Source organism: Martes martes (assembly GCF_963455335.1).
Source record: "Martes martes genome assembly, chromosome: 7".
NCBI classification, from domain to species: Eukaryota; Metazoa; Chordata; class Mammalia; order Carnivora; family Mustelidae; genus Martes; species Martes martes.
The window spans coordinates 135,780,831-135,805,845 of NC_137894.1; the positions used below are offsets into that span (position 1 = coordinate 135,780,831).

At 53.0% G+C, this 25,015-nt stretch overlaps 1 protein-coding gene across 2 annotated transcripts in view; it reads right to left on the reverse strand.

The window, feature by feature from the left end:
- Positions 1-19,684, reverse strand: part of CLMN (calmin) — a 107,731-nt gene extending 88,047 nt beyond the window's left edge. For both annotated transcript variants that reach the window (XM_080807504.1, XM_080807505.1), the window contains exon 1: positions 19,496-19,684. In XM_080807504.1, the coding sequence (XP_080663630.1) occupies positions 19,496-19,577 (82 nt within the window). In that variant the 5' untranslated portion in view covers positions 19,578-19,684. The remainder of the gene's footprint in view (positions 1-19,495) is intronic.
- Between the last annotated feature and the right edge of the window lie 5,331 nt (positions 19,685-25,015).

Consider the following 25,015-nt stretch of genomic DNA (forward strand, 5'->3'; position numbering starts at 1 on the left):
AAGGTGGTATCTCAATGTGGTTTTAATTTGAATCTCCCTGATGGCTAGTGATGATGAACATTCTTTCATGTGTCTGGTAGCCATTTGTATGTCTTCATTGGAGAAGTGTCTGTTCATATCTTCTGCCCATTTTTTGACATGATTATCTGTTTTGTGTGTGTTGAGTTTGAGGAGTTCTTTATAGATCCTGGATATCAACCTTTTGTCTGTACTGTCATTTGCAAATATCTTCTCCCATTCCGTGGGTTGCCTCTTTGTTTTGTTGACTGTTTCCTTTGCTGTGCAGAAGCTTTGAGAAGAACCACATGGTCCTCTCAATTAATGCAGAAAAAGCATTTGACAAAATCCAGCATCCGTTCCTGATTTAAATGCTTCAAAGTATAGGGATAGAGGGAACATTCCTGAACTTCATCAAATCTATCTATGAAAGACCCACAGCAAATATCATCCTCAATGGGAAAAAGTTTGCAGCCTTCCTGTTGAGATCAGGAACACGACAAGGATGCCCACTCCCACCACTCTTGTTCAACATAGTATTAGAAGTCCTAGCAACAGCAATCAGACAACAAAGAGAAATAAAAGGTATCCAAATTGGCAAGGAAGAAGTCAAACTCTCTCTCTTCGCAGATGACATGATTCTTTATATGGAAAACCCGAAAGACTCCACTCCCAAACTTCTAGAACTCATACAGCAATTCAGTAACGTGGCAGGATACAAAGTCAATGTACAGAAATCAGTGGCTTTCTTATACACTAACAATGAAAATACAGAAAGGGAAATTAGAGAATCGATTCCATTTACTATAGCACCAAGAACCATAAGATACCTCGGAATAAACCTAACCAAAGAGGTAAAGGATCTGTACTCGAGGAACTACAGAACACTCATGAAAGAAATTGAAGAAGACACAAAAAGATGGAAGACCATTCCATGCTCTTGGATCAGAAGAATAAACATTGTCAAAATGTCTATACTGCCTAGAGCAATCTATACTTTTAATGCCATTCCGATCAAAATTCCACCGGTATTTTTCAAAGAGCTAGAGCAAATAATCCTAAAATTTGTATGGAATCAGAAGAGACCCTGAATTGCTAAGGAAATGTTGAAAAACAAAAATAAAACTGGCGGCATCACGTTACCTGATTTCAAGCTTTACTACAAAGCCGTGATCACCAAGACAGCATGGTACTGGCATAAAAACAGACACATAGACCAGTGGAACAGAGTAGAGAGCCCAGATATGGACCCTCAACTCTATGGTCAAATAATCTTCGACAAAACAGGAAAAAATATCCAGTGGAAAAAAGACAGTCTCTTCAATAAATGGTGTGGGAAAACTGGACAGCTATATGTAGAAGAATGAAACTTGACCATTCTCTTACACCGTACACAAAGATAAACTCGAAATGGATAAAAAACCTCAATGTGAGACAAGAATCCATCAGACTCCTAGAGGAGAACATAGGCAGTAACCTCTTCGATATCACCCACAGCAACTTCTTTCAAGATATGTCCCCAAAGGCAAAGGAAACAAAAGCGGAAATGAACTTCTGGGACTTCATCAAGATCAAAAGCTTCTGCACTATTGAGATGTTTTACATCCTTTTCTCCTAGCGGGTCTTCAAACATGGTGCATCCTTCCCACTCCTAGCCTGTCTCAACATGGATAAGACCCGAGTCCCCAGGAGCCTCAGGTCAGTGGCAGTGACCACAGAGGACAGCCTCCATTAAGGCACTCAGTGTTCACTGCAGACACGGAGGTCTACATGGGGGACTCAAAGAGGCCAGAGCCACAGGCTTGTAAACCACATTGTAAACTCAGCTTCAGTGGGGAGAACTGGTGTGGCTTAGGTGGAAAGAGCACAGCTTTGGGAACAAGAGAATCTAAAGCCAAATTCTGAGCCTGCAACTCTAACCAGCTGTGTGACCAAGAACTTTGTACTGGACCTCTCTGAGCCTTAATATCCTATATAACAAAATGAGCCCCTTCCCTACTCATATAGTTTCTGGAAAGTTAAATATAAAATACCTACCAAAAAATTTAAAAAATAATAATAAAATACCCACCAGAGTTCCTGACACACAGCAGGCAGTCAATACGGGGACATAATGGTGACATAGACGGTGACTGTGTCGCCATCACCATCTACACTGTCATCCTCCCAGAGACAGAAATGGTGCTTGAACAGAGCAGCCCCTCCTGGTTGGGGAGCAGATCAGCCTAGCCTGGGACAGGGGCAGGAAGAGGAAATGAGATGGCATGGGGACAGGAGAGGATGCGCCCCCAGGCCACTAGACCCTCAGGGCACACACAGGAGTAAGACAAAAGCCACCCCAGCTCTGTGACCCAAAGCCACGCAGTGCACTCTCAGTGGTGGGGAGCAGGTCTTCAGAGCTAAGCCTATTTGAAAAGAAGTGAATCATAGATCTTTTGATCCCCCTGATAACGGCCCAAAGCCCCACCAGCTTCATTGCATGGAAAAATTCCAGAAGCTCCACCTCCAACTCCAAAGACACGGCCATCTTCACCCAGGGCAGGGCTCCAGGGGTCTGCACAACAGTACCCGGGATCCAGCAGGGCCCCCATGGCAATCTCTGGGGGTCCCGCTCGGTAGCGCTGTGTCTTTGAGCCAGGCCCCTGCCCACCGCAGCCCCTGGCTGAGTTGACCCCTCGGCATGGAATGTTCCTCTCCCCTTTCCGTCTGGCTAATTGCACTTCTCCTTTCAACTGAAAATGTCACCTCGTCCGCAAGTCCTTCATGGCGCCTGTGCGGGGCTCCCTTGGGAGACACTCACAGTAGCTCATGGTCATCATGGTCATCATTATGTCCCAATGGGACCACGGGGATGGACTCCCTGCCACGGGACACAGACGGGCCTGTCTCTCCCCGGAGCCTGGCAGGGTTGTTGAACAGACGCTCGCACTACCTGTTGCACGTTGTCCTCACATGAAATGAACTCAGGAGCCAGAGGGGCTCTGCTTGTTCTGACACGGAGAGAAAACGGGCAATATTTTAGAACACAGAAATAAAAACTGCAGCTTCTCCTGACGCAGTAAGCGGTTTTCCACGGAATAATCTGAAAGGTCACGCGTTATCACCTCACTCTGCCGGATTCTTCCAACAGCTGGAGCGCGCTTGGTTATAATGGACACGATTCACAGAATGACTATTACATCAACGACTGATTCTCCAAGAGCCTTGGGGCTGGAGCTTCAGATCAAAGAGTCTTTTGAGTGAGGGGCACATGTAGTGATGACTCTTCTGTGTACACAAGTGGAGACAGCTCTGGAGAAGCACGGGTTCCCCCTTCATTTGCATCCACAGTACCCTATTAGTCTCAGATGGGTGATTACCACTCCCGGGGAGAAACGTGGAGGGAGATTTTGACTGTCACCTGATTAGCATTTCGTGGGCTCACTCGAGGATGCTATACCACCTGCAACATTTGGGACATCTCATCCCAGGAAGACCATCCTGCTCCAAAAACCAACAGTGACCCCCCTACTACTCATTTACCGAGGAAAGAGGGTACAAGCCAGCCTAGGCCATGTCCCCAGGGTCAAATGCTGGTGGGGGAGGAAATGAGTCCAAAAGGTCACTTGATTATTAACGAGCACCCACAGACACTGCCCCACTCTGGGCCCCTTTCTGACCCAGGCTGGACCACTCACCTTCTGAACACTCCAGCACATTCCCGCCTCTGCACCTTGGTTCACACCAACTTCCTCACTTACCGGGAGGGTCATCCTGGCTCGGCTCCTCCTACCCATCCTAGATCCTCTCCCAACACAAGGTGCTGCTACTTCCATCTTGCTGCATGGCTCACCCCCCATCATCTCTCCCATCCCCAAAGGATGCCAGGCCTCTAGCTACACCACTCACTTAGTGTCAGCTACTGCCCTCTGGTCTTCACAACATCCTCCCAAGGATAGACACTGAATCTGACTGTGAAACATGGACTAAGCAATCGATCCATTCCTATGGTTCAGTTGGACACCTATCAAAATCTCCATCACCATACCAAAAAACAAACAAACAAAAATTCCTCTTTTAAAGAAAGAAACATTTATTTCAAAGGTCCTGAAGAGCGCTGGGCACTGGGCATTCATGACTTCACGGAGTCCTCCAAACAACCTTGGGAGGGCATTACTATTATTAAAGCCACATTACAGATAGAAAAGATCAAAATTCCATAGGGACCCATAATGGGGCTAACATTCCACAGCCACAAAGGGAAGGAGCTAAAATTCAAGTTCACACCTGGCCTCAAACACCTCTTCCCACTGGAGATCAGGCAGGCTCTCCTTTCTCTGGTTTTGTTCTTATTCATCAACTCTGTTGACTCGATTGGGGCTGCAGGATAAAAAAGCATCATTTCAGGGAGCCTGCGGGGTCATGTATTGATTCTGCCTTTCCCGGGTATCTCCAAGGTTCCTCCACCGTGCTCCTCCTCCTGGGTAATCCAACCCACTCAAAAATCGAGAAGATCAAGTACAGTCGGCCTGCCAGTGTCTGATGGAGGTTCAGGCAGGATAATCTTTAATCTCGCCATGAAGAATGCTTAACTTTCAAAGCTTGGCACCAGCCAATTCTCCCCCAGGTAGCCTGTGGCTTTGGGCTTGGGATGTTTTTATAAAAGCAGGCAGGGCTCCAACATCAAACAACGTAGCAACCAAACAACCCGTTCCTTCCCTGGTTGGTTTTTCTCTCCCGGGAGCCAGTGTACCCCGTGGGCGGCACAGGTTGCAGCCCAGCCGAGAGGAGCCTTTAGGCTGCTGGCTGGGGATTTGAGACCTGGGAGGACGTCAGGGGCAAGTTTGTTAGAGAAGGTCCCTCTGCTCCTAGAGCTGCACCCTTCCCTGGACCCCTGATCCCCACACCTCGAAACTCCAGGTAATCAGAGCGTGTGGCTGGAAAAACAGCCAGCAGGGGTGACCAAATGCATCTGCAATTTCCCTGATCTCCCCTGGTAACCAGGACCGGGCAGCAGTCTCTGAAAAACAGTCAGTATGGAAGGGAACACAGCCAAGCAAGTGTCCTCACACTTCAAACCTTCAGGGCTGGGGTGGACGCGGCTGTCGCCAGCTTCTTCCCCGGCTGCTCCGAGACACTGGGAGAGGTGAGGGAGTGCCTTCCTGCCCAACAGGAGTTGGGTTTCTACTCAGCACAGGCTTCTGATTTCAGTCCATCTTGAAATCCTACTAAAACCTAGGACAAAGGGGTTTCTGGGATATGCGCTATGTATTTAGAATATAAATCCACAAGGATGGAGAGAACCAGAGGGAGGACGGTAGCAAGATCCCAAAGGGTGGAGAGAAGACAGACCTGTGGTAACTGATTAGCACTGAGAGAAATCCACACCTCAATGTGGTGGCGAGGAAGGGCAAAGACAGCCCAATTTACGACCCAGAAGTCTCAAAGGTTCTCAGGAATTACTGGTGACAGGTATCTGTGGACATGGGGTTGGGGTGGAAAAACACAATAAGCTGAGTCCCTATATCCCCCCCCCCCATGTCTACTCGCAGGTGACGGTCCCATCCTCCATCAGGCACAAGACCACAAGTCTGTTCTCTAAAGAGGATAAAACAGAAGGTCTGAGTGTGAATTGGGCTGAAACGCGGCACAGGACGTGATTTCTACACACTGGATGCCGAGGAGCTCCCCGCCCGTAGCTCCCTTTCTTCCTCCAGCTCCCAGACCACCCCCCCCCCTCACCCCCAGCACCCTGGCCTGGACCCTCCAGACAGAAGACTGTAAGCCTCTCTCAATCTGATTAGCCAGGAGGATTCAGGGAACACGGGGTTCCCTGTGACACAACCCAGCAGCGTACCCATCAGAGAGACTCCCCGCCAAGAAGTGCCCCCACCACCACCGCCAGCCCGTGCTCCAAGCTCACAGAACACTTTTCAGTCCCCAACTCTCGAATATGAGAAAACAATCAAGGACTCTGAGCCAGCGAAACAAAGAAGGCTCTAACGTGAAAGCTCCAGACCCAACCAACCCACATAAACAAGGAGGATGGCAGATGTAACAGACACGCAGCACCCCAACAGCTCTGTGCCCTTTGGCGTCCTGAGGCAGAACACATTATTATTACTTTCATTCTGCAGGCGAGGTGTTGGAGGAATAACAACGTTGAGAAACTTGCTCAAGCTCACAAAGCAAGTGAGTGGCAGAGCCGGGATTCGAACCAGACCGTTTGGCTCTGTGCTCTCAGATGCTGCCTTTCAAAGCACCCCCTGGGCTGTCACTGTCCACAGTTAATATTCCCAGTGTGTAGGAGAAGGTACTGCAACCCTGAAATAAAGACTTCTCTAAAGAATAACAAAGTGCTCTTGTAAATTAAAAATGTGGAAGATTAAAATGCAGAATATAAAATTGATGAAATCTCCCAGAAAGTAGAGCAAAAAGCAGTGGGGATGGAAAATCGAAAATTAAAGGATTAGTCCAGAAGAACCAATATCCAAATAAAAGGAGTCCTAAAAGATTAGAGAAAACCATGAGCAGAAATCACGATTAAAAAACAAAACAAAACAAAACAAAAAACCAAGAAAATTTCCCAGAACAGAAGGCCACAGTTCCAGAGGGAAGTGATCACTAAGTGATCAGCATGGAGAGACCAGCACCCAGGCAGGCCACCCTGAAGTCTCGGGCACTGGGGACAGAAAGAGGATCCTACAAGGTTCCAGAGAGAGCAAAGCAGGTCACATAAAGGATCAAGAATGGCTTCACACTTCTCAATTGCCATGCTGGGAGCTAGAAGACAACGGAGCGGGACGCCTCAGTCGGTTAAGCCACTGCCTTCACCTTGGGTCATGATCCCAGGACCCTGGGATCTGGCTCCTTGCTCAGCAGGGAGCCTGCTTCTCTCTCCACCTCTGCCTGCCACTCTGCCCGCTTGTGTGCTCACTCGCTCTCTCTCTGACAAATTAATAAATAAATAAAATCTTTAAGAAAAAAAACAAACAAACAATGGAGCAAGGCTCCACTTCCAAAGGAAAGTGATTTCCAACCTTGAATTTGATACCCAGCTAAACTAGCAATCAAGAGTCAGAAAAGAATAAATTCATTTTTCCATGGGCAAGTTCTCAGAAAGTTGGCCCCTCAGGCACACTTTCTCAGGAAGGATGTGCCTTTATATTTAAGAGACTAAACCAGAAGAGGAAGACAGGAAATGAGAGATCAAACCCACAAAAGAGGTAGGGGTGGGCCCAGGTGACAGTGATAGAGGCCCCAGGTGACAGCCACGCCCCAGGTATGAAGGGTAATGAGTCCAGATTGGATTAGATCAAAGGACCCTGATGTGCTCAAGAGGAGGAAACTGAGAGAGTTTATCTGATGCACCCAAACAAGTTGCGGGGATATCCAGAACACCAACAGAGTTTGGGGATGAATTAATAAGCACATATGCCAATAACAATGGGCAGTTCTAACTCCAAGGAAACCAAAAAGTAGAACAGGAAAGGAACAGTGATCATAAGTAACTAGATGACTCAGCTCTGAATAGTGCCGGCCTAATGATGTTAACCTCAATTACTAATCTTTCAAAAGTATGATGAAAACATATCAGGCAGTTGGAAGGACAGGAAAGATCTGCGGTTAGAAGAGGTAAAGAGGAGAGCAACAGCCTTACCTTCCAAGTTGGAAATCAGAGCCCTGAACCAAATATCAAGACAAAGGAATATATGCATGTTATTCAGAGACGTCGAGGAAAATACCAAAATCATCAGCTAAAAAAATTTGCAAGCTATTGCTTCTGGGGAAGGGGGTAAAAAGGAGAACCACTGTTTTTCATACAAACCTTGGAAAACTATAGTAACATATGATTTAGAAAAGGTGAGGTATAGGGAAACATGCTGAAGGTATATGATACCACTGAATGTTTTAACAACCAAGAGAAGATGGGATGTATGTATAGCTAGTCCTCAGAAAGGAGACTAACATTAAAATCCCAGCTCTGCCAGATCCTGGAATCTACACTTCCGCATCTACATTCACATATCCAACAGATAAACTCTGAATGCATGCGGAGCCTAAAACAGGAAGCCAGGCCCTGGGACACAGGGGTGGCCAGGATGGGACACAGGAGTGGCCAGTGCCCAACCCAGTGAGCCTTCTGGTTCATCAGGGCAAGCCAGGCCATCAACAAGCTGTCACTAATAACAAATCCCAGTACAGCAGTGCCCACCCAGGGCAAACACAGTCTATTAAGGGCAACTCTTGAATGATTCCTGGCCGCCTCCTCTGCTCGCCCATCATCAGTCCTATGGCATCATGGCACCTTGTCCTCCACATCCGCCACCCCCACCACCACATGCCATTTCGTGCCACTTGCCCACAACAATTCTGGGAACTTAACAGGCCATCATCCAGGCTTGCCAACACCCTGCCACTGGGGCCCAAGGCCCTCAGCTTTGATTGGAAAGGTATCACTTTTTGTTTTGTTTTAGATCAGACTCAAGCTCAAAAGCCAGACCAGCTCTCCAAGGGAAAGTTCCACACAGTCCCTTGTGTACATGAAAGGAAAGTGAATCCCTTGTACAGACTAGCTCCCAGCAACTGCTGGTGGGACTGGAGGGCCACAGGAAGTCTCAGATGCCACAGTGACCTCCTCTGGGCCCCAGTGTCTGCATCTGCAGAGGGAACAGAACACTAATCTCACAGGTTACAGTAGAATTAAATGATACAGTGAAGGTGACCGTGCTTTATAATCTGACACCACCCTTATCACAACCCACAATGGGGAGGACAGGATGGTTTCCCATGGCTGTCTCTGGTTCTGCCATAATTCAAGGTTACAGAGATTTCATATTGTCAACCTCTTAAGATGGGATCCTTGTCTCTAATCTTCTTAACTCTGCCCCTGGGAATCACTAGTTGGGGATCATCAGTCAGGAATTTAGACTTGATTTTGTCACAGTGTGAAGAACCTGGTAGGTACATGACCACGAACAGCTGAGTCGCTGAGTCGCTGAGTCCCCTCGGATAAGGCTCAGTACCCAAGGCCGGCTGACTTCTTGCCCAACATCCTTCAGCCTGGTCCAGCTCTATTCCAGGTTTCCAACTCAACTGCGCCCTCCATAGCCAACTGGGCCTGGAGCCAGCATTCACCAAGTCTCTCCCCTACCCCAAACCAAAGTCCCATCAGTGTTCCCTCTTCATACCCCATCCCCCAACTTATTCCATCCTCCCAGACTTAAACTTCTGAATACTGGTTCTATGACTTGTTAGCTCAGTAGCTTGGCATTGTTGCTCAGCCTTAGTGTTTGGGGGACAGGTAATAATGCCCATTATGGGGGCTGTTTCGAAGACATGTACAGTGTCTAGCAAGTGACCAGCCCCCTGCCATATTCCCCATAATCACAACATTAATGCCCTATAACCAACGAAGACAATCCCTGACTTAGTTGATTTTTACACAACCTGTACTCAATATGACACACTTTACAACAACAACACACCAAATTATCCTCTGTTACTCAAGTCAGGTCTTCACGAAAACAGTCTGACAAGGAAGGGGCCGAGCCACAGCACAGGGGAGGCCTTTAGCTACACTGCCTTCTTCATGACCACATTTCAGAAGTTACTAGAACATCTGATTGCATTTCATCCTTGTTTTATAAAAATAAGTAGAAACAGAAAAAAAGAAAGTGTCATTATCAGTGATTACTACTGGTTTCATACTTAATACCACGGAGAAGTTGGAACCAGAGCAACTTCAAGTTGGTGGGGGGCAGGGGGTGCCCAACTAAGAAGGAAGGGGAAAATGGGTAAAATGGTAGAATACAATATGGCGGCCTTCAATCACGCTCCAACCGTGAGGCTTGATGAGGACTTTTCTTTCATTCTCTGGGAACTTAAGTTCCTCATAACTTGTATGTCTAGCCTTGGACTTTGAACGGTACCAACAAATCACAACTGCCCAGAAGCCAATACCCTACGGATGTTCTCTTGTTTTCTAAATAGACTTCAACGTTTCATGTGAAGTAGACGACTGTTTCAAGCCACCGGGACTGGACCTGCTCTTGGGTAACAGCCAGTTCCAGGGTTCATGTAGCTCAACCCTGAAGAACACAAGGCTTAGAAGGGAGGTGTCACAGTTGCCAGAACGTGTTGGATCCCAGCACAGGTGGGTACCTAGAGGCCGCGGTGACGTCACCCTCTTCATGCCCCAGCCATCCATACCATCCAGGCCCCAGAGCAGAGACAGGTCTCCATGTTGTTGTCCCCAGGGTCCTTCACAGCCCTGTGTGTATCTCAGATCACACCACACCGCCTGTGGATTCCCGGCTGGAATTCCTGCAAGCCCAGGCCAGCCCCCTCTCCTGCCCTCTGTCAGGTAGCCTCAGCCAAGTGGTGGCTCAGGCTCCATGCCACCACCTGGGTGTCCACCGGGCTTGACAGCCAGTTGTAATTCATTTGTGTGCCAGTTTCCTATTGTTGCTATGACAAGTTACCGGATACTTAGTGGCTTAAAACAACATAAATTTATTACCTTTGGAGACGGGCTTGATGGGCTAAAATTGAAGTTATCGATCGGCAGGACTGTGCTCCTTCTGGAGATGCGTGGGGGAGAAGCCGTCTCCTCCTCTTCTCCAGTTTCCAGAAGCTGCCTGCACTCTCCCGCACTCTCCCGCTCATGGCCCCTTCTAGCAACGGCATCGCGATGACCCCAATCAGCTTCCCCTGTCACCTCTCCTCTCTCTGAGCCTCCTCCTTCCCTAAGGATGCTTGAGATTAACGGGACCCAGCTGGGTAATCCAGGATTATCCCATCTCAACATCTTTCAAGTAACCACATCTGTGAAGTCCCTCTGCCAAGTGAAATAACATAAGTGACTCCACGTTCTGGAGATTTGGATGCGGCCGTCTTTGAAGGTCCAGGCATTGGCCTCCAACAACTCGGAGGACAGTTCTGAAGACCTGGTCCCCAGGAAGTGCTTGCAGAGGAAAGATACAGGCACCCCTCCCGGGGACCTAGTCGTGGGGAGCCCCCGGGGGCCCAGAGGCGGCGGCCGTGATTTCCACCCAGGTGGGTGCAGGCAGGGTTCAGGGAGGCTGCTCTAAGCCGGGTCATGGTCCTTGTCTGCAGGAGTCATGTACAGGGTCAAGGGCAGGTGCAGCTGGGGCTGGTTCTTTCCAGGAAGGGCAGGAGAAGTGAGGGAGACCCAGAGCACACAGCACCGCTTCTTCCTGAAGGCCAAGAGGAATCTTCTACCAAGACACAGAAAGATCTCCGGGACTGCAGGGATGAAACGGGATCAGAGGTGCCGGAAGCAGGAAAACAGTGGTCCCAGTGACCGAGGAGGAGGATGTTGGCAAAAGCAGGCAAGCACGGAAAGGTGAGAGGGGAGAGCCACTTCGGGCCCAGGACCCACGCGGGACGGGAGGGAGGGCGAGTGGAGGATGCCCAGGGCGGGCTAAGCTACCGCACCAGCAAACTGGCAGGTCATCGCCGTGCCCCCTCCCCACCCCCCGTCCCAGTTCCCGGCTAGAAGGCCTCAGAACCCTGCTTTTTAAGTATGTCATACCATAGAGGATTGAAAATAGTTTAAAAGAGGAGAGGGATATAAATATCGCCAAGGTTCCTGCCTGCGTGGAGAGCCCCCCAGGAGAGGGAGGCAGGAGTGGGGCATGACATCATCGGAGCCCTAAAGGTCCTTCCAGTAAGACCTCCAGTTCTGCAAGACCGGACAAGTGACCCCAGGGCTTTCTGCAGATTCCCCAGATCCTCCCAGGCTTGTCCCCGTCCTCTTCTGGGGGACTTGGGCTCTAATCGCCCATACAGTGGATCACAGGGCTCCAGAAGGCAAGATGAACAGGAAATTGTCAGGGGCACGGGCTACTTCTGGGACCCATTTCCCTATACGCCCCACGCCCCAACCATGGCCACAGTCCTCCCCAAGAGCCCCCACCTCACGCACCACCATACACTCCCCTACTCCCTGGTTGCACACAAGATACAGATCTGCAATTACAGATTTTTCCCCGTCCTCCCAGGACCCCCACCCTTCAGGTTGGTTTGGACCTCCCCTCCCCCCCATACTCCTGCAGCACCCACCGAGCACCCTCAGTCCTAGCATACTTCATCTTAGCCTCACGATATCCACCTCCTCTGTGTCCTGGGGACACGCCAGCTCCCAGGATTTCAGGATCCCAGCAATCCCAGGGCTACGGCTTGGCTGAATGGCCAGGCTCAGAGAGGGCATGTGGCTTTGTAAGGCAGGGCCCGAACCCTCCTCAGTGGGCATTATCAGCCTTCCAGAAACAAGGCTGGGCCTGTTACACATGGATCAACCATCGTCCGCTGAGGTCATCAGGGCATCTCCCACTGGTCAAGAGCCAGGTCTGGGTTCGAGGCCCCTGCCAGCCCACAGAAAGCCCTCTGGATTCCCACATCCCATAGAGTAAATAACCAAACAGTAAATATTTCCGGTTTTGTGGGTACTTCCTTGTCACGACGCCTCAACCGCCCTTGGAGGGCAGAAGCAGCCATGGACAATAGGCCAACAAATGAGCACAGCTGTGTTCCAATAAAACTTTATTCACAAAAACAGGCAGTGGGCGAGATTCAGCCTGCAAACCAGAGTTTGCCACCTGCCCCCACCCCGGGCCCTGCTCTGATAGAAAACAACTGATGAAAGACCAGAAGACCGGCCTGAGGGGGAAAAAACCCACAAGGATTCTTTAAACCCACACTTGTGATTTTTGGTGCTGCCTCTAATTCCTTCCGTGACTGACACAATTTACCACTGGGTTTAAAAAAAAAAAAAAAAAAAGACACACAGGGAGGGGGTGGGAGAAATCAGAGAAGGTTTCTATGGGAACAGGGAGTTCATTTTTAATGGTTCAATCACTAAAAAGACAATTACTTTATTTTTCTCACTTCCCCTCTGGAGCAGGGCGGGCGAGACCTCTGGCTGGTCAGGCGGGAGGACTGTGCCCTGGGCCTCAGCTGTTCTACGCAAAAATTAAATGCCAGAGTGTTCCACGGGTCAGGGAGGGCACTTAATGCAATCTGGGCCTCTTCGGCGAAGGGCTGCCTCCCCGAAGCTCTGCCCCTCCCGGGAGGCTCGGCGGCGGGCGGCTCTGGGCTGCTCCGCTGGAGTCAAGGCCAAGCGGGAGCCAGACCGCTAGTAAGTATCCCTGCGACGACACCTCTTCCTAGCTCTGCCGCCAACTGACTGGGGGGCCCCCCTCGGTATGGACTTCCATCCCACCTGGTCCCTGAACGCTCTTGTTCCTCAGCATAAATGTGACACGGGTGACGGCAGGATCCCCTCATTCACCCTGACTGTGGACGGGTCACTCCACCCACCTGGGGAACCTCCAGCTGTGCCCAGCTGGTTCGGAGCAGGTGTCCCAGACCTGCCCTGGGCGCTTCATAGAAGCTGTAACGGATCAGCCGAGAACAGACCAAGAACGCACACCGTTTACCGCGGTCTACTTCTATACCAAACTTGTCAACTGCAACCTTTTCTACAGGGGACCCTCAGTGGGGGTGAGCGTCTAGCACTTAACAGTGAAAAGAATCCAGGAGGGAGCCCTGCTGTTGCATGCGGGCCGCCCAAGCGTGCCAGGGACTGGAACTCAGGTGCCTTTACGGGGACACGCTCTGTCCAGGCCACGCCACTCCTCACACCACCTTCCAGGGGGCCCATCTGAGCCAGGGAGTTCAGCCATCTTGTTTTGCAGTGAGGAAACTGAGGCACGGCCAGGGGAAGAGATTTCCCAGGATCCCACGGCAAGTTAGCGACAAAGCCAGGACTCGGGCTCAGGGTGTCAACCTCCGGGTCCTGGCTATGGCTTCCCCAGCTGCACAAAATGCTCCACCCAGAAAGGCCCCTGGAGAAGAATCCACACCCCAAGTGAGGGATAGAGCCGGGACTGGAACATGGTCCTTGAGGGAGGCAAAACCCAGCGTTAACTCAAAGCCTGTGGCCTGACTCCAGCAGGGAGCCTGGAAAAAATGTTCTCCATGAGCACTTATCCTTTAGAACCAAGCCCACAGACCTGGGCTGGGACTTTATAGGTAGCAGTTCTTAGAGGCCTGGAAACCTCTGCATTTCATTTTCTTTGTTTTCATACAGAAAATTCCAGCACATCTGCTGTGCTCTCCAGTAGCTGGGGGAGGTGGAAGCAGGAATGATTCCTCCTTGCTGCTGGGTAACTTTGACCACAGTGACATCCCTGATCTGTCTGCTGTTTGCACAGGTAGGTCTCCAGGTAGGGGGATAAGAGCCAGGAGGGGAGGGTGTCGGGGGCTGGGAGCCAGTAGGGAGCTGTGGGAGGGGAGGCTGGTTGGCATCTCAAACATGACCACCGAGGACCTCACATGCCAGACGAAGGGGCTTGGCCTTGATCCCATAAGCCAGTGCGGCCCAGCATTTTGCACATCATGACGTCCGTGGACCATGATGCTATCATCCTGGGATGGACTCAGGGGCTGCCTCAGCCCACAGGCTGGTCATGGAGACCCACCGAGGAGCTGAGGAGGGGCGCGTGCGGGGTGGCTAAGTGGCAGACAGATGGGAAGAAGTGACGCAAGGCCCTGAGCCATAAAGACGCGACCACAGAGTCCAGGCAAGTACGGGAAGGCCTGCTCCTGGACCTGAGCCGACGCAATCAGAAAGGGGGGCAGGGAACACCGCAAGGGCTGATCTTTTTAACCACACAGGCACTGTCCTGCCCGGAGCCTGCCTTCAGGCTCTCCTGACTGTCCTCCTTCTGACGCCGCGAACTGTGAAACGGGGATTTCACACCATCACGTTTCTGCTTAGCCCCCAAGGCCGGACCCCCACGCCCCTCCTCTGCGAGGCCTGCCCAGCTCCCAGCCCTGAGGCCACCAGCTCCTCCCTGGGCACCCATCATACTTGACTCGCGGAGCTCGTGTGACAGGATACGTGGGCTCCGTGGGTCCTGGGTTCACAACCCAGCTCCACTTAGAAGCCCAGGACTGTGGGCAAGTCCCTTCGGAAACAAGCACCCCGCCTCAAAGGCCTGCGGGAAACCTTAAGGAGGCAGCTAGCACCGTGCCCGGCACCACCTCAGTTCCAAGGGCCCCAAACCGCAGTCCTGTTTGTCAACCCCGGGCAGTACGGCTTCCTAACCTGTTTGACTGAGGGAGACACTGAGGCAGGGGTGGGGACACAGCTCGGGGACGACCAGCCAGCAGGGCCCAGTGGGCAGCGGCAGACGCGCCTCCCAGCCCCCCCACCAGAGCAGCAGTGGGGAAGGTCTTCTGCCTGCCTGGGCCCACCGAACTCCAGCCACCCCCCCCCCACTCTGGGGACCAGGGCTTGGCCGAACCGCTCTGAAGCAGTGAGGTCAAGGTTCACAGCATCAGACGGAACAAGGCCCCAGACGGCCAGAAGCAGGACGCTGGAGGCCCAGCCTGGCTTTGTGCTGCTTTAAAGGCAGGAACAAGGACCAGTGACATTCCTTGTTGTCCGCACACTGCTATGCGCTTTGCACACATTTGCCCAACAGAACAGAAAAGTCCGGGGAATTCTGAGGATGGTGGAGGCTTCCCACCTGAACGGGAGTGTCTTCCAAACTCCCAACCTTGGACTGACAGTCAGACCCCGTGGAGCACTCGGCTGGACCCTGAGGCCAAGTCAAAGGGGGATGGGGGGAGGGGGGGACGCACGGGGGAGGGGCGGGGGGGGGCAGGGAACAGCCAAAGCAGCCTCGTCGAGGGAAAGGCACCGGAGCGCCGGCCACGCACAGCCAGGCCAAGAACTAAGGCACAGACAGTCCACCGACCACCTCAGACCTCAGGGCTACCCCACAAAGCTCCAGGAAGTGGGACCACCGGGCGGGGCTTGGGGGGGGTGGCGCAGCGGGCATGGCTCTGCTCTCTCCTCTCTGAAAAGGTCAACTGCCTGGGCCACCTCCGTTTCCCTGAAGGAGTCCCCATGAGGGTGGCAGAGGCAGCCTGGGCCCAGAGGGACACCCGTGCTCTCCACCAGAGCAGCCTTTTAGGAGCCATCAGAGCGAACGTATCCACGAGGACTTCATCGGCTCCTGCGACAGTGACAGCAAACTGAGGGACAGGCCTCTCGGGAGAGACCATGCTTTCTGCCGGGCTCACCCCGCTCTCCAAAGACAGGCCCGGAAGTCTTCATTCCAGTGGTCCGCGGGGGGTGATCGGGTGACATCGCAATCCTATCTGCTCGAACTCCAGAACCCCACAGTTGAGGGCCATGGACAAAGGCTTCAAGGGGCAAATGAGAGGAGGTCAACAGACCTCCAAGTCAAATTTGAAATACAGATACGGAGAAAGATGTAAACACACAGGTATACTACTGAGCCATTCTTCCCTGAAATGCAGTGTCCTCCAGCCTGAGATTTTGGGGCAAGCCCCTGGACCCAGGACCACAAGAGTCAAAGCCTTGTGAAAAGAACAGGACTGCCTGCCCAGAACAGCAGCCACCACCTGCAGATGGGAGACTGGGCATCCTCGGTCCCTAGGATTACAGATTCATGAAATCCCACAGTACCCGGCCTCCCATCACCACGACAACTGCTGGCTACCTATATTCTAAGCAAGCACACAGCTTTATTCAAAACACAGCCCTTCTGCCTGGACTCTCCCTGCTTCCCTTGCCTACCACCCACGCAGAGTTCGGATGACAAGGTCCCCCACCCTGCCTGCGGCCTGCAGAGCTGGCCATCCACCCATGTCCAGCCCCAGTGACACTGGCCAGCTGGTCTGGGCAGATGCTCAAAGCACGGCCAAGCAGAGCCTTCTGGATTTGGCCTTTTGGCTGGGACTTTCTGAGGACCATGGAGATGGAGAGAGATGATCTCCACGAAGCATCCAGTCCAAAGACGGGGAAGCCCAAGGAGAAAAGGACAGAAGGTGGATTCCTGCCCCTGACATCAGCAAAGCCACGACAGGCACTTCTACCATGCAAACACCTCCACCCCAGGACAAACTGCTTCACAATAACGCCGACCTGCAAACAACGCAATGTCCCCCCACCGATGAGCAGCCCCACGAAGAGGGGTGCACCCATCGGACAGAAGGAACAGGAGCCACGTGTCGCCTGGGCCCAGGGCTGAGACACACATATGTGCCCACAACTGGGGCGCTTTTTCGAGTGGTGAAAATGTTCCAAACCTGGACTGTTGGGAGGTTTCCCCAATTCTGTCGACTTGCTAAACATTACTGCATTGTAAAGTTAAGGCAAGTGATTTTTACGGTATGGAAATTATACTTTAACAAAGCAGTCTACAAAAGTTCTTAAAAAAAACACAGGCAAGAACATGGATCAAGTACGGAGCAAAGCAAGTCTGTGCAAAAGAGGGTGTACCGTAGTCTTCCATTTTATAGGAAGTTCTACAGGCAAAGTTATAGTGATAAAGCTCAGAATAGTACCTGCTGTGGGGGGGGGGGAGGGCAGGGGAGGGAGTCACTGCCCGGGAAGGGAGACGAGGCATCCATCCAGGGCACTGGAAATCATCTACATCTTGATACGGATGGTGATTACCTGGGTTATCCATGGGTAAAACTTTGTTGGCCCAGCACCAAAGAGCAAGCCACATTTTCTACACATATATAACCATGCAGAAGATGTATGCATAATATAGACACAAATCTAAAAGCTTATCTTTTTAAACGGCAAAGCCCACGATGCTCACATTGTACCTGACAATGCCGAAAGGGGAAGGACAGCTTGCTCACTGGGAGCTGAGGGGAGAGCCCATTCAGTGACCTCCTACCCAACCTTCAGGACCCATCTCAAATTGCCCCATGGAGTGAAGCCCTCTCTCGGAGTTCCGGGTGTAACTGCTCGCACTGCTGAGCATTCCGGCATGAAAGTCAATCCCCTTTATGCTGGGAGCTGGGCTTTGAGGAATGCAGGGAGCTGCTGCATTAAAAATTGGTTAGCATGTGTTTATTAAACACCCACTGATTGCCTAACACACACACACGTGCCCGCACACTCATGTGCACACGAGCGCGCACACACACACACACACACCACGACCGCCCAAACCACATGCCATCTCAGTAAGAAATGCTAATTCCCACCCCCAAATAGGATGTCAGTTCTGGGGCAACAGGATCCAGACACCAGGCTTGTTATCAGAAGGGATCATTTGCAACATCTCCAGCCTGATCCTCCTCCTCTTACACAAATCACAGCCAGAAGGTGGGGGGGGGGGAGCCCAGAACAAACTCGGTTTCCAGGGTACACTGCACTGGGCTTCCCCCACCCCACGTGAGCTCACCTTTCCTTGCCCCGTCCTTGCATAGCCTAGGGGTGGAGCAGGTCCACACGACTCCCAGGAAACATTCTCTCAGGTGCAATGTTTAAATTGGATTGCCGGGCCATCCCCACCCTCCCCACCCCCCAGGCCACCCTCCGGCAGTCAAGGCAGGTACCCGGTAGGGGGGCACCGACCGCCTCATCCTCTCTCCGTCCAGGGCTGCCAGCTCTCTCTGCAGCGCCCCCAACCTTGGAATCTCTAGAAACCCAAGTCTGCCCAGAAAACTTAGAAAGAAACTTCCCTGCCCAGCCAGGTCTCTGTGCCTGCGAGGCCGGAAGTGGAACTCTGTCTCGTTCTGCAAAGCGCACGGATGAAAGGGGCTAGAAATACACCTCCGCGAACAGCAGCCTTCTTTGGGTAGGCGGGTGGGTGCGTGGGTTAGACGGTGGTTGTGGGTAACTTTTTCCCTTTAAATATTGTGCTTTCCGAATTTCCACCATGAATAAACTCTTGAAAGGTTAATACACTTCGCGTGTGGCGGGACCCGCCCCCCGCCCCGGTCGGACGCGCCGGCCTCCCGAGTTCCTCTTTCACCTTGTCGAGGTAGCCGCGGGTCCCAGGGTCCCAGGGTCCCAGCGTCCCGCGTCCGGCGGGCGGGGCCTCTCGCCCCCTCCCGACTGGAGGCCCGGGCCGGCGGCGGGGCCGCTCCCTGCGGCAAGTGGCTGGCCCCGGGCTGAGCCCGCCCAGCCCCCGGATCCGCGCCCCCGGCCCCGGTTCCCCCCCACCCCACCCCCTCAGGCGCCGCCCCCCGGTCCATTCCCCTAGCCTCAGAGGCACTTGGGAGGTGTGCAAGCTCACGCGCGCGCGCGCACACACAAACGCAGTCGCACTTTCTCCTCCCTCCCTGACCTGGGCCACAGCCCCCAAGAGCCCACACGTTCAAACTTGGCCAAACTCGCAGCAGCGGCTGCAGGGGAGTCGTGACGTCCCCCCGCCAAAGAAAGCGGGACCCCCAACACACACACGCACGTGTGCCGCCCCACCCCCTGGGCGACCGCGAATCTGGCCGGGCGGCCCCGTGGGGGGCTGGGGGGGGCAGGGGACGGCTGTCTCTGCCCCCTCCCCGCCGGCGGGCGACCCGAGCGGGGTCAGGCGGGGCCAGGAGGTGGCGCCGGGCGGCGCTGTCCCGGGCGGGAGCGGCGCCGGGGCTCCCGGGGCCACCGGACCGGGCGTCCCTCCCCGTGGTTGGGGTGGGGGGTGCTGGGGCGCCTTACCTTGCAAGTTCTGGACGCGGATGTCGCTGATCTGCCCTATGAGCTCCTCGCGTTGGAACCAGTCCCACTCGTGCGCAGCCATGAAGCGCGGGCGGCGGGCCGGGGCGCCGGGGCGGGCGCGGGCGGCGGGCGGAGAGCCTGGCGGGCGAGGGCGCCGCGGAGCCGGAGCGGCGGCGGCGGCGGCGGGCGGCGGGCGGCGGGCGGCGGCGGCGGCGGGCGGGGCGGGCGCGCGGTCGGGCCGCCCCCGCCGCGGGCGGGCAGCGGGCGGGCGCGGGGCGGCGGGTGCGGGGCGCCCGGCTGGCGCTCACTCCCCCATGCGGGGGCGGGGGCCCCGGGGGGCGAGGGGCGGGGCGGGGCGGGACGGGGGGGGAGGAGGAGGGAGGCTGGGCTCCGGCCGGTTTCTTTTTTTCCCCCCCCGGGGTGTTTGTTGGGTGGATTGTTGGGTTGCAAACGGGCGGTGATGAGGCGCGGGGTCCCGGCCCCCAGATTGTGATGTCTCAGGGGGCGGTGGGCGGGGCGACGCCGACCGGGGTGAGCCCGCGGGTCCCAGTGCCGGTCCGGGAGGGCACGCCCCCTCCCACCCAGCTCCCGGGGCCTCAGCGCACCCCTGTCCGGGGTACAAACCCCCGCAGACGCCCCACCACCTCAGGTCCCCTGCCTCCGCACAATTCCGAGAGGCCACCTCTGCGGAAGAGAGGGACCCGGGCCGAGGCCAGGCGCCCCTGTGGGCACCTGGGGTAGCGGCGAGCACCTGGGTAGGGGCGAATGAACGCAGAGATGGAGTCAGGGGCAGTCTCTCCTCTGCCTCCAGACTGGGGAGCCCGAGCGAGAGGACTTCTTTCCCGGTTTGGAAACCTTTTCCTTGGGGATCCGATCCGGAGATGACCCCAGATTCTGGGGAGGGAAGAAGCAGCCCGAGCCCCCACCCCCACCCCCACCCTGGGCAGTCCAGGCCCCTGAATCTCCAAGTGACCCTTTCTGGGATTTTCCTGAAAATGAGTATGGACCTTCTGGGTGTGTGGGGGCGTGTGTGTGTGTGTGTGTGTGTGTGTGTGTGTGTGTGTGTGTGTGTTGGGGGGGGCGGTTCTGCACTGTTTCTTTTAACTCTTGAGAGTTGCAGGATCTTATCTTGTTTGAGGCTGGCTACTACATCAGGCAAAGTTAACTGGTTTCCCGAACACAAAAAGTGAGGTCCTGGGATCTTGGAATTTACCCAAGGCTGAAGAATGAGTTAGGGGCATGAGATCCAAGCCCCTGGCTCAGTACTTTGACCCTTTCCTGAGTGCTGGGACAGGCTCCCCCCTGCCCGGCTCCACACAGAATGGCTTATATATGGGATAGTCCAAAAAATAAAAAATAATAAAAAATAAAAAATGGTGGGCAGGTCTCCCTGAGCATTTAAATACAGGTTGAGTTGTGTTCCTCATTGCCGTGTTCACGCTAATGAACCACTAGAAACTCAGATAGACGGGCTACTTCCTCAGTAACTAATAACTATGCGGCCCCTACTGGTGAACAGACCCTGTGCCCCTAAGATGACTGAATCTACGCTCAGACTCAGATTCTTGGACGGGAGGGGGGACATCACAACCAAGAAACCAAATGATACACATGGCAATGATTTCCAGAACAGAGAAAATGCACTGGGGTAGGTGGCAGAGATGGGGAAGGGGTCCAGGGAGATCTCAGGAGGACTGACCTTGGAGCTGAACCCGGAGGATGAAGGGAGCCCCCACCGGGAAAGCGACTTGGGCAGGGTCCGTGGACAGAGGCCCCGGGGTGGCGTCCTGTGTGCCACCGGTTTCTAGACGCCAGGGGCATAATCAGGGACGGGACACTGCAGCCCAGTGAGCTGACCATAACAGTAGGGAAGTTTCACCGGAGGATAAACAGGAATATAATGTCAAGGTACAAAGTTCTGCATTGCTTTTTCTTTCTCTTGTTCTGTTTGCCAAGTTTCTCACCATGAGCAAGTATTTTTATAACCAGGCAGAAAACCAACAAGTTCTCCTTTAACCTCTCAAGACTCTGTATTTCCAGGCTCTCCTCATCTGCGGGTCGACATGTCCAATGGAGGCCAGTGGAGCCAACGGGGGGCTCCTAGGTGCCTGGGTGCAGGCCCTGGGGCTCGAGGCAGGCGCTCCCTTCTCCTTGACTGGGTCTGAAAGCGCCTGTTCATTTCACACTCGGGGGAGCAGGGCCGCTTCTGTGTCCTCCAGAGCTGGGTGCCGGTAGCCAGGCATCACTTGGTTTTGCCCCATCTGCTAGCCATCTCCCGTTTTTATGCTTCAATTTATTTTCCATAATTGCTGTGGAGAGGGGAGTGAGGCTGAAAATCATTTTCTTTACAAAGCAAAGAGCCAAGAAAATCAGCTTCCTTCTGCATCGAGAAGCGGGTCTCAGGGAGCAGAAGGCTTTAGACAAGGTGGTGCAGATGTCAGGGGCAGGGATGGGCCCTTTTTGGGGACGCAAAGACGACTGTCCTGTGAATGGAAGGCTGCATCATTGGAGGAACGTTGTGGGGGCAGTAACGACGCCCCGGCAGAGAGGGGCCTGATCACCATTGATGGAGCACCAACCGTGTTCTAAATGTCGCTGCAGAGGAATTCTTTGTACCAAGGCGTAGAGAATTTTAGGTGGTTTTCAAGATGGAGTAGGAACCCGAGTTGGCACAAAGCATAAGGCTAGTGCCTAACAGGTACCCGAATATTCACTGAGCTAACGTGTCAGTATCACTCCTCTTTCCTTCATTCTCCCTGAACTCTGGCCCTCCCGGACTGGTCCCTGTGTCACCTCCTTGCCCATCAATCCTGGTTTTATGCTTTTCTACATAGGATGTGGAAAATAGAGGTCTGGCCACAGCCCACTCACCTCTAGGCCTCTACTCATTCTGTTCCCTTTGAAACGCCCTTCCCCTCCCCTGTTCCCTGCACCTCCCCTTCACCCAGCACACCACCGCTAACTCGTGTTCATCCCTAGAGGACCTCCTCAAAAACCCCTAAGCCCAGCGGAGTGCCCATCTTCTACAAGTCCCATAATACTCAGTACAAGCTCATGACACCCCAGGAACCCCATCTTAACACGTTACATTATAATTGGGTATACTTGGTGGTTTCCTGCTAGAGCTGAAGTACTTGAGAACATGGCTGTCTCATGACTTTGTCTGTCTGAGCACTAGCACAGTGCCTGGCACAGACAGAGTTCTCAATATTGAGTGGGTGGATGGTTGAAGAGTTCATTATAGGCCTGAACTCACAAAGCAAGGACCCAAATGACAAATGGTTGATCCCCATGTCCTGGACCCAAGGGAAATTCTGGAGTGGCCATCAAAGCAATGTTCACATACTGGCAATGGGCAAAGCTGGGCCCCAGGCAAAGACCACACTGTACCTTCTTTGGGTGTATACAGCCTCCTGGTTCTGGAAGCCCAGCGCTGAGAGAAGGGCACGTGACTTCCATGGGGGTTTTTAGGCTGGTTGCCCTCTTGTCTGAATTAACAGTACTATTTTTCTTTCACACTTTTATTTTTGGGAAGGAAAAGTACTCTGCCTGAAGGCTTGGCTTCCTGGGAGTTTCCAGAAACGGATTTTCTAGAAATTGCCCAATTCTACTAGAATCTGTGCCATTGTTTAAAACTGACTTCTGCTAAGCGAAAGGAGGTGGCATCAGAGAATCTCAAAGAATCCCTGATGGGACCTCAGAGATCAAGTCCAACGTCCCTCCCTATGTAGGGACTTCTAAAACATCTGGCCCAGTTATCTTCTTGCCTCTGTTTATGGGGACGGATGACTTCATGCAGATGATGATCTGGACAGAAGGTTTGCATGTCTGCATCCCAGACCCACTTTGGGAAAGATTGAAGACAACAGAGATAACCCCAGTGTCCCCACCAGCCCCTGCAGGAGAGCGGTGTGCTGAGGGTCGCAGCCAGCCCAAGGTCACAAAGTAAATCAAAAGGAGACTTTGAACTGTCCTTCTCACTGCCTGCCCGCGTCCATCCCAAGTACAGCTGGACTTATGCTGTGGACCAAAGACATAGCAGTTGGGTATTAGTCATATGTACTTATGTATTGTCGTGTTTATTTGACATTTTAAAAAAAGACAGTTCATCAGCATGTAAAAACTGTTGGGGAGGGACACCCGGGTGGCTCAGTCTGTTAAGCATCTGCCTTCGGCTCAGGTCATGATCTTGGGGTGCAGGGGTCGAGTCCCGCCTCGGGCTTCTGGCTTGGCGGAAAGCCTGCTCTTCCCTCTACTCTCCACTCATGCTCTCTCTCTCACTCGCTACCTGTCTCTCTCCCTCTCAGATAAATAAATAAAACTTTGAAAAAAAAAAAAAAACTGTTGGGAAGTCCAGTTAAGAGGCTGTAGTGGATCCCAGCTAGACTCACCGATGATGATTCTTCACAAAGACCCAGACCACTTTCTGGGCTGGGGTGGGCGGGGTCTGCATTATGATGTCACAAGGCTGCCCTGTAGCACGGACAGCCTCAGGCTCATTTATGCACTTAATAAACATTGGTCGAATATCTACCCATGGCCTGGCCCTGCGCCAGGACCCAACCGTGGACAAGACCTAGAATCTGCCTGCGAGGGGTGGGGGGGGTCCCCATTCAGGGGTTTGGACTTTGTCATAAGAGGAGCCTTTGGAGGACTCTCACGGGTCAGCATGTCCCTTCTGTTGTGGTGTGGAGGGAGAGTCAGAGGTGTGGGACGGGAGCTCAGGGAACAGTCAGTCTCGGTGAGGCAGTGATGTGGCCGTGGCCATGGAGGCAGCTGTTCAGATGGTGGAGGTGACAGCACCCACCTGTGGATGGCCCAGAATAGCGCAGCGGCTGTCTGTGCACTGGACACGTAGTAGGTGCTCAGTAAGGGTTAGCGGTGTGTATGAGCGAACAAATTATATTGAAACTCCACCAAGCAGTAATTCTTAAAACTTTTGGAGCCCCGGCTCCCCTAAAGAAGGTCTCCTCTGTGCCTTAGGAATGCCAGGTGTCTACCCATCTGCTGATTTTTTCCTGCTAAATATTCCCCACTGATTGCTCCCTGGCCCTGGGGAATCCTGCAGGACATAATGCAAAGGCTGGTGGCAGAGAGAGATGCTGAGGAATGGGAAGAATCAGGGTCAAGCAAAAAGGAGGGAAGGTGTGTGGGGTGGTGGCTGGTAGGCAGACAGTAATGGCCTGAGCTGTGTGACCTCAGGCAAGCTCTGACCTCTCTGGGCCTCTGATTTCATCTGTAAGATGAGGCCCAGAGTCCCTATCTGGATTGTTGTGAGAACCAAGATACGGGTATAGAGAAGAGATGCTTCGGTAAGATTTTTGGTAAGATTCTTCAGTAAGATTCAGATCATTTCTATGGCATAAAATGAACCACACTCAGAAGAAAAACTGCCCCTGAACTTGGGAGATTACCTACAGTGTAAAATATTAATGTGTTCTCTGGGATTTTATTAAATTTTTTGGAATGTGTAGGTGTTGATGGGTGGTTAAAAAAAAAAAAAAAAAAACCTGCTTCCCT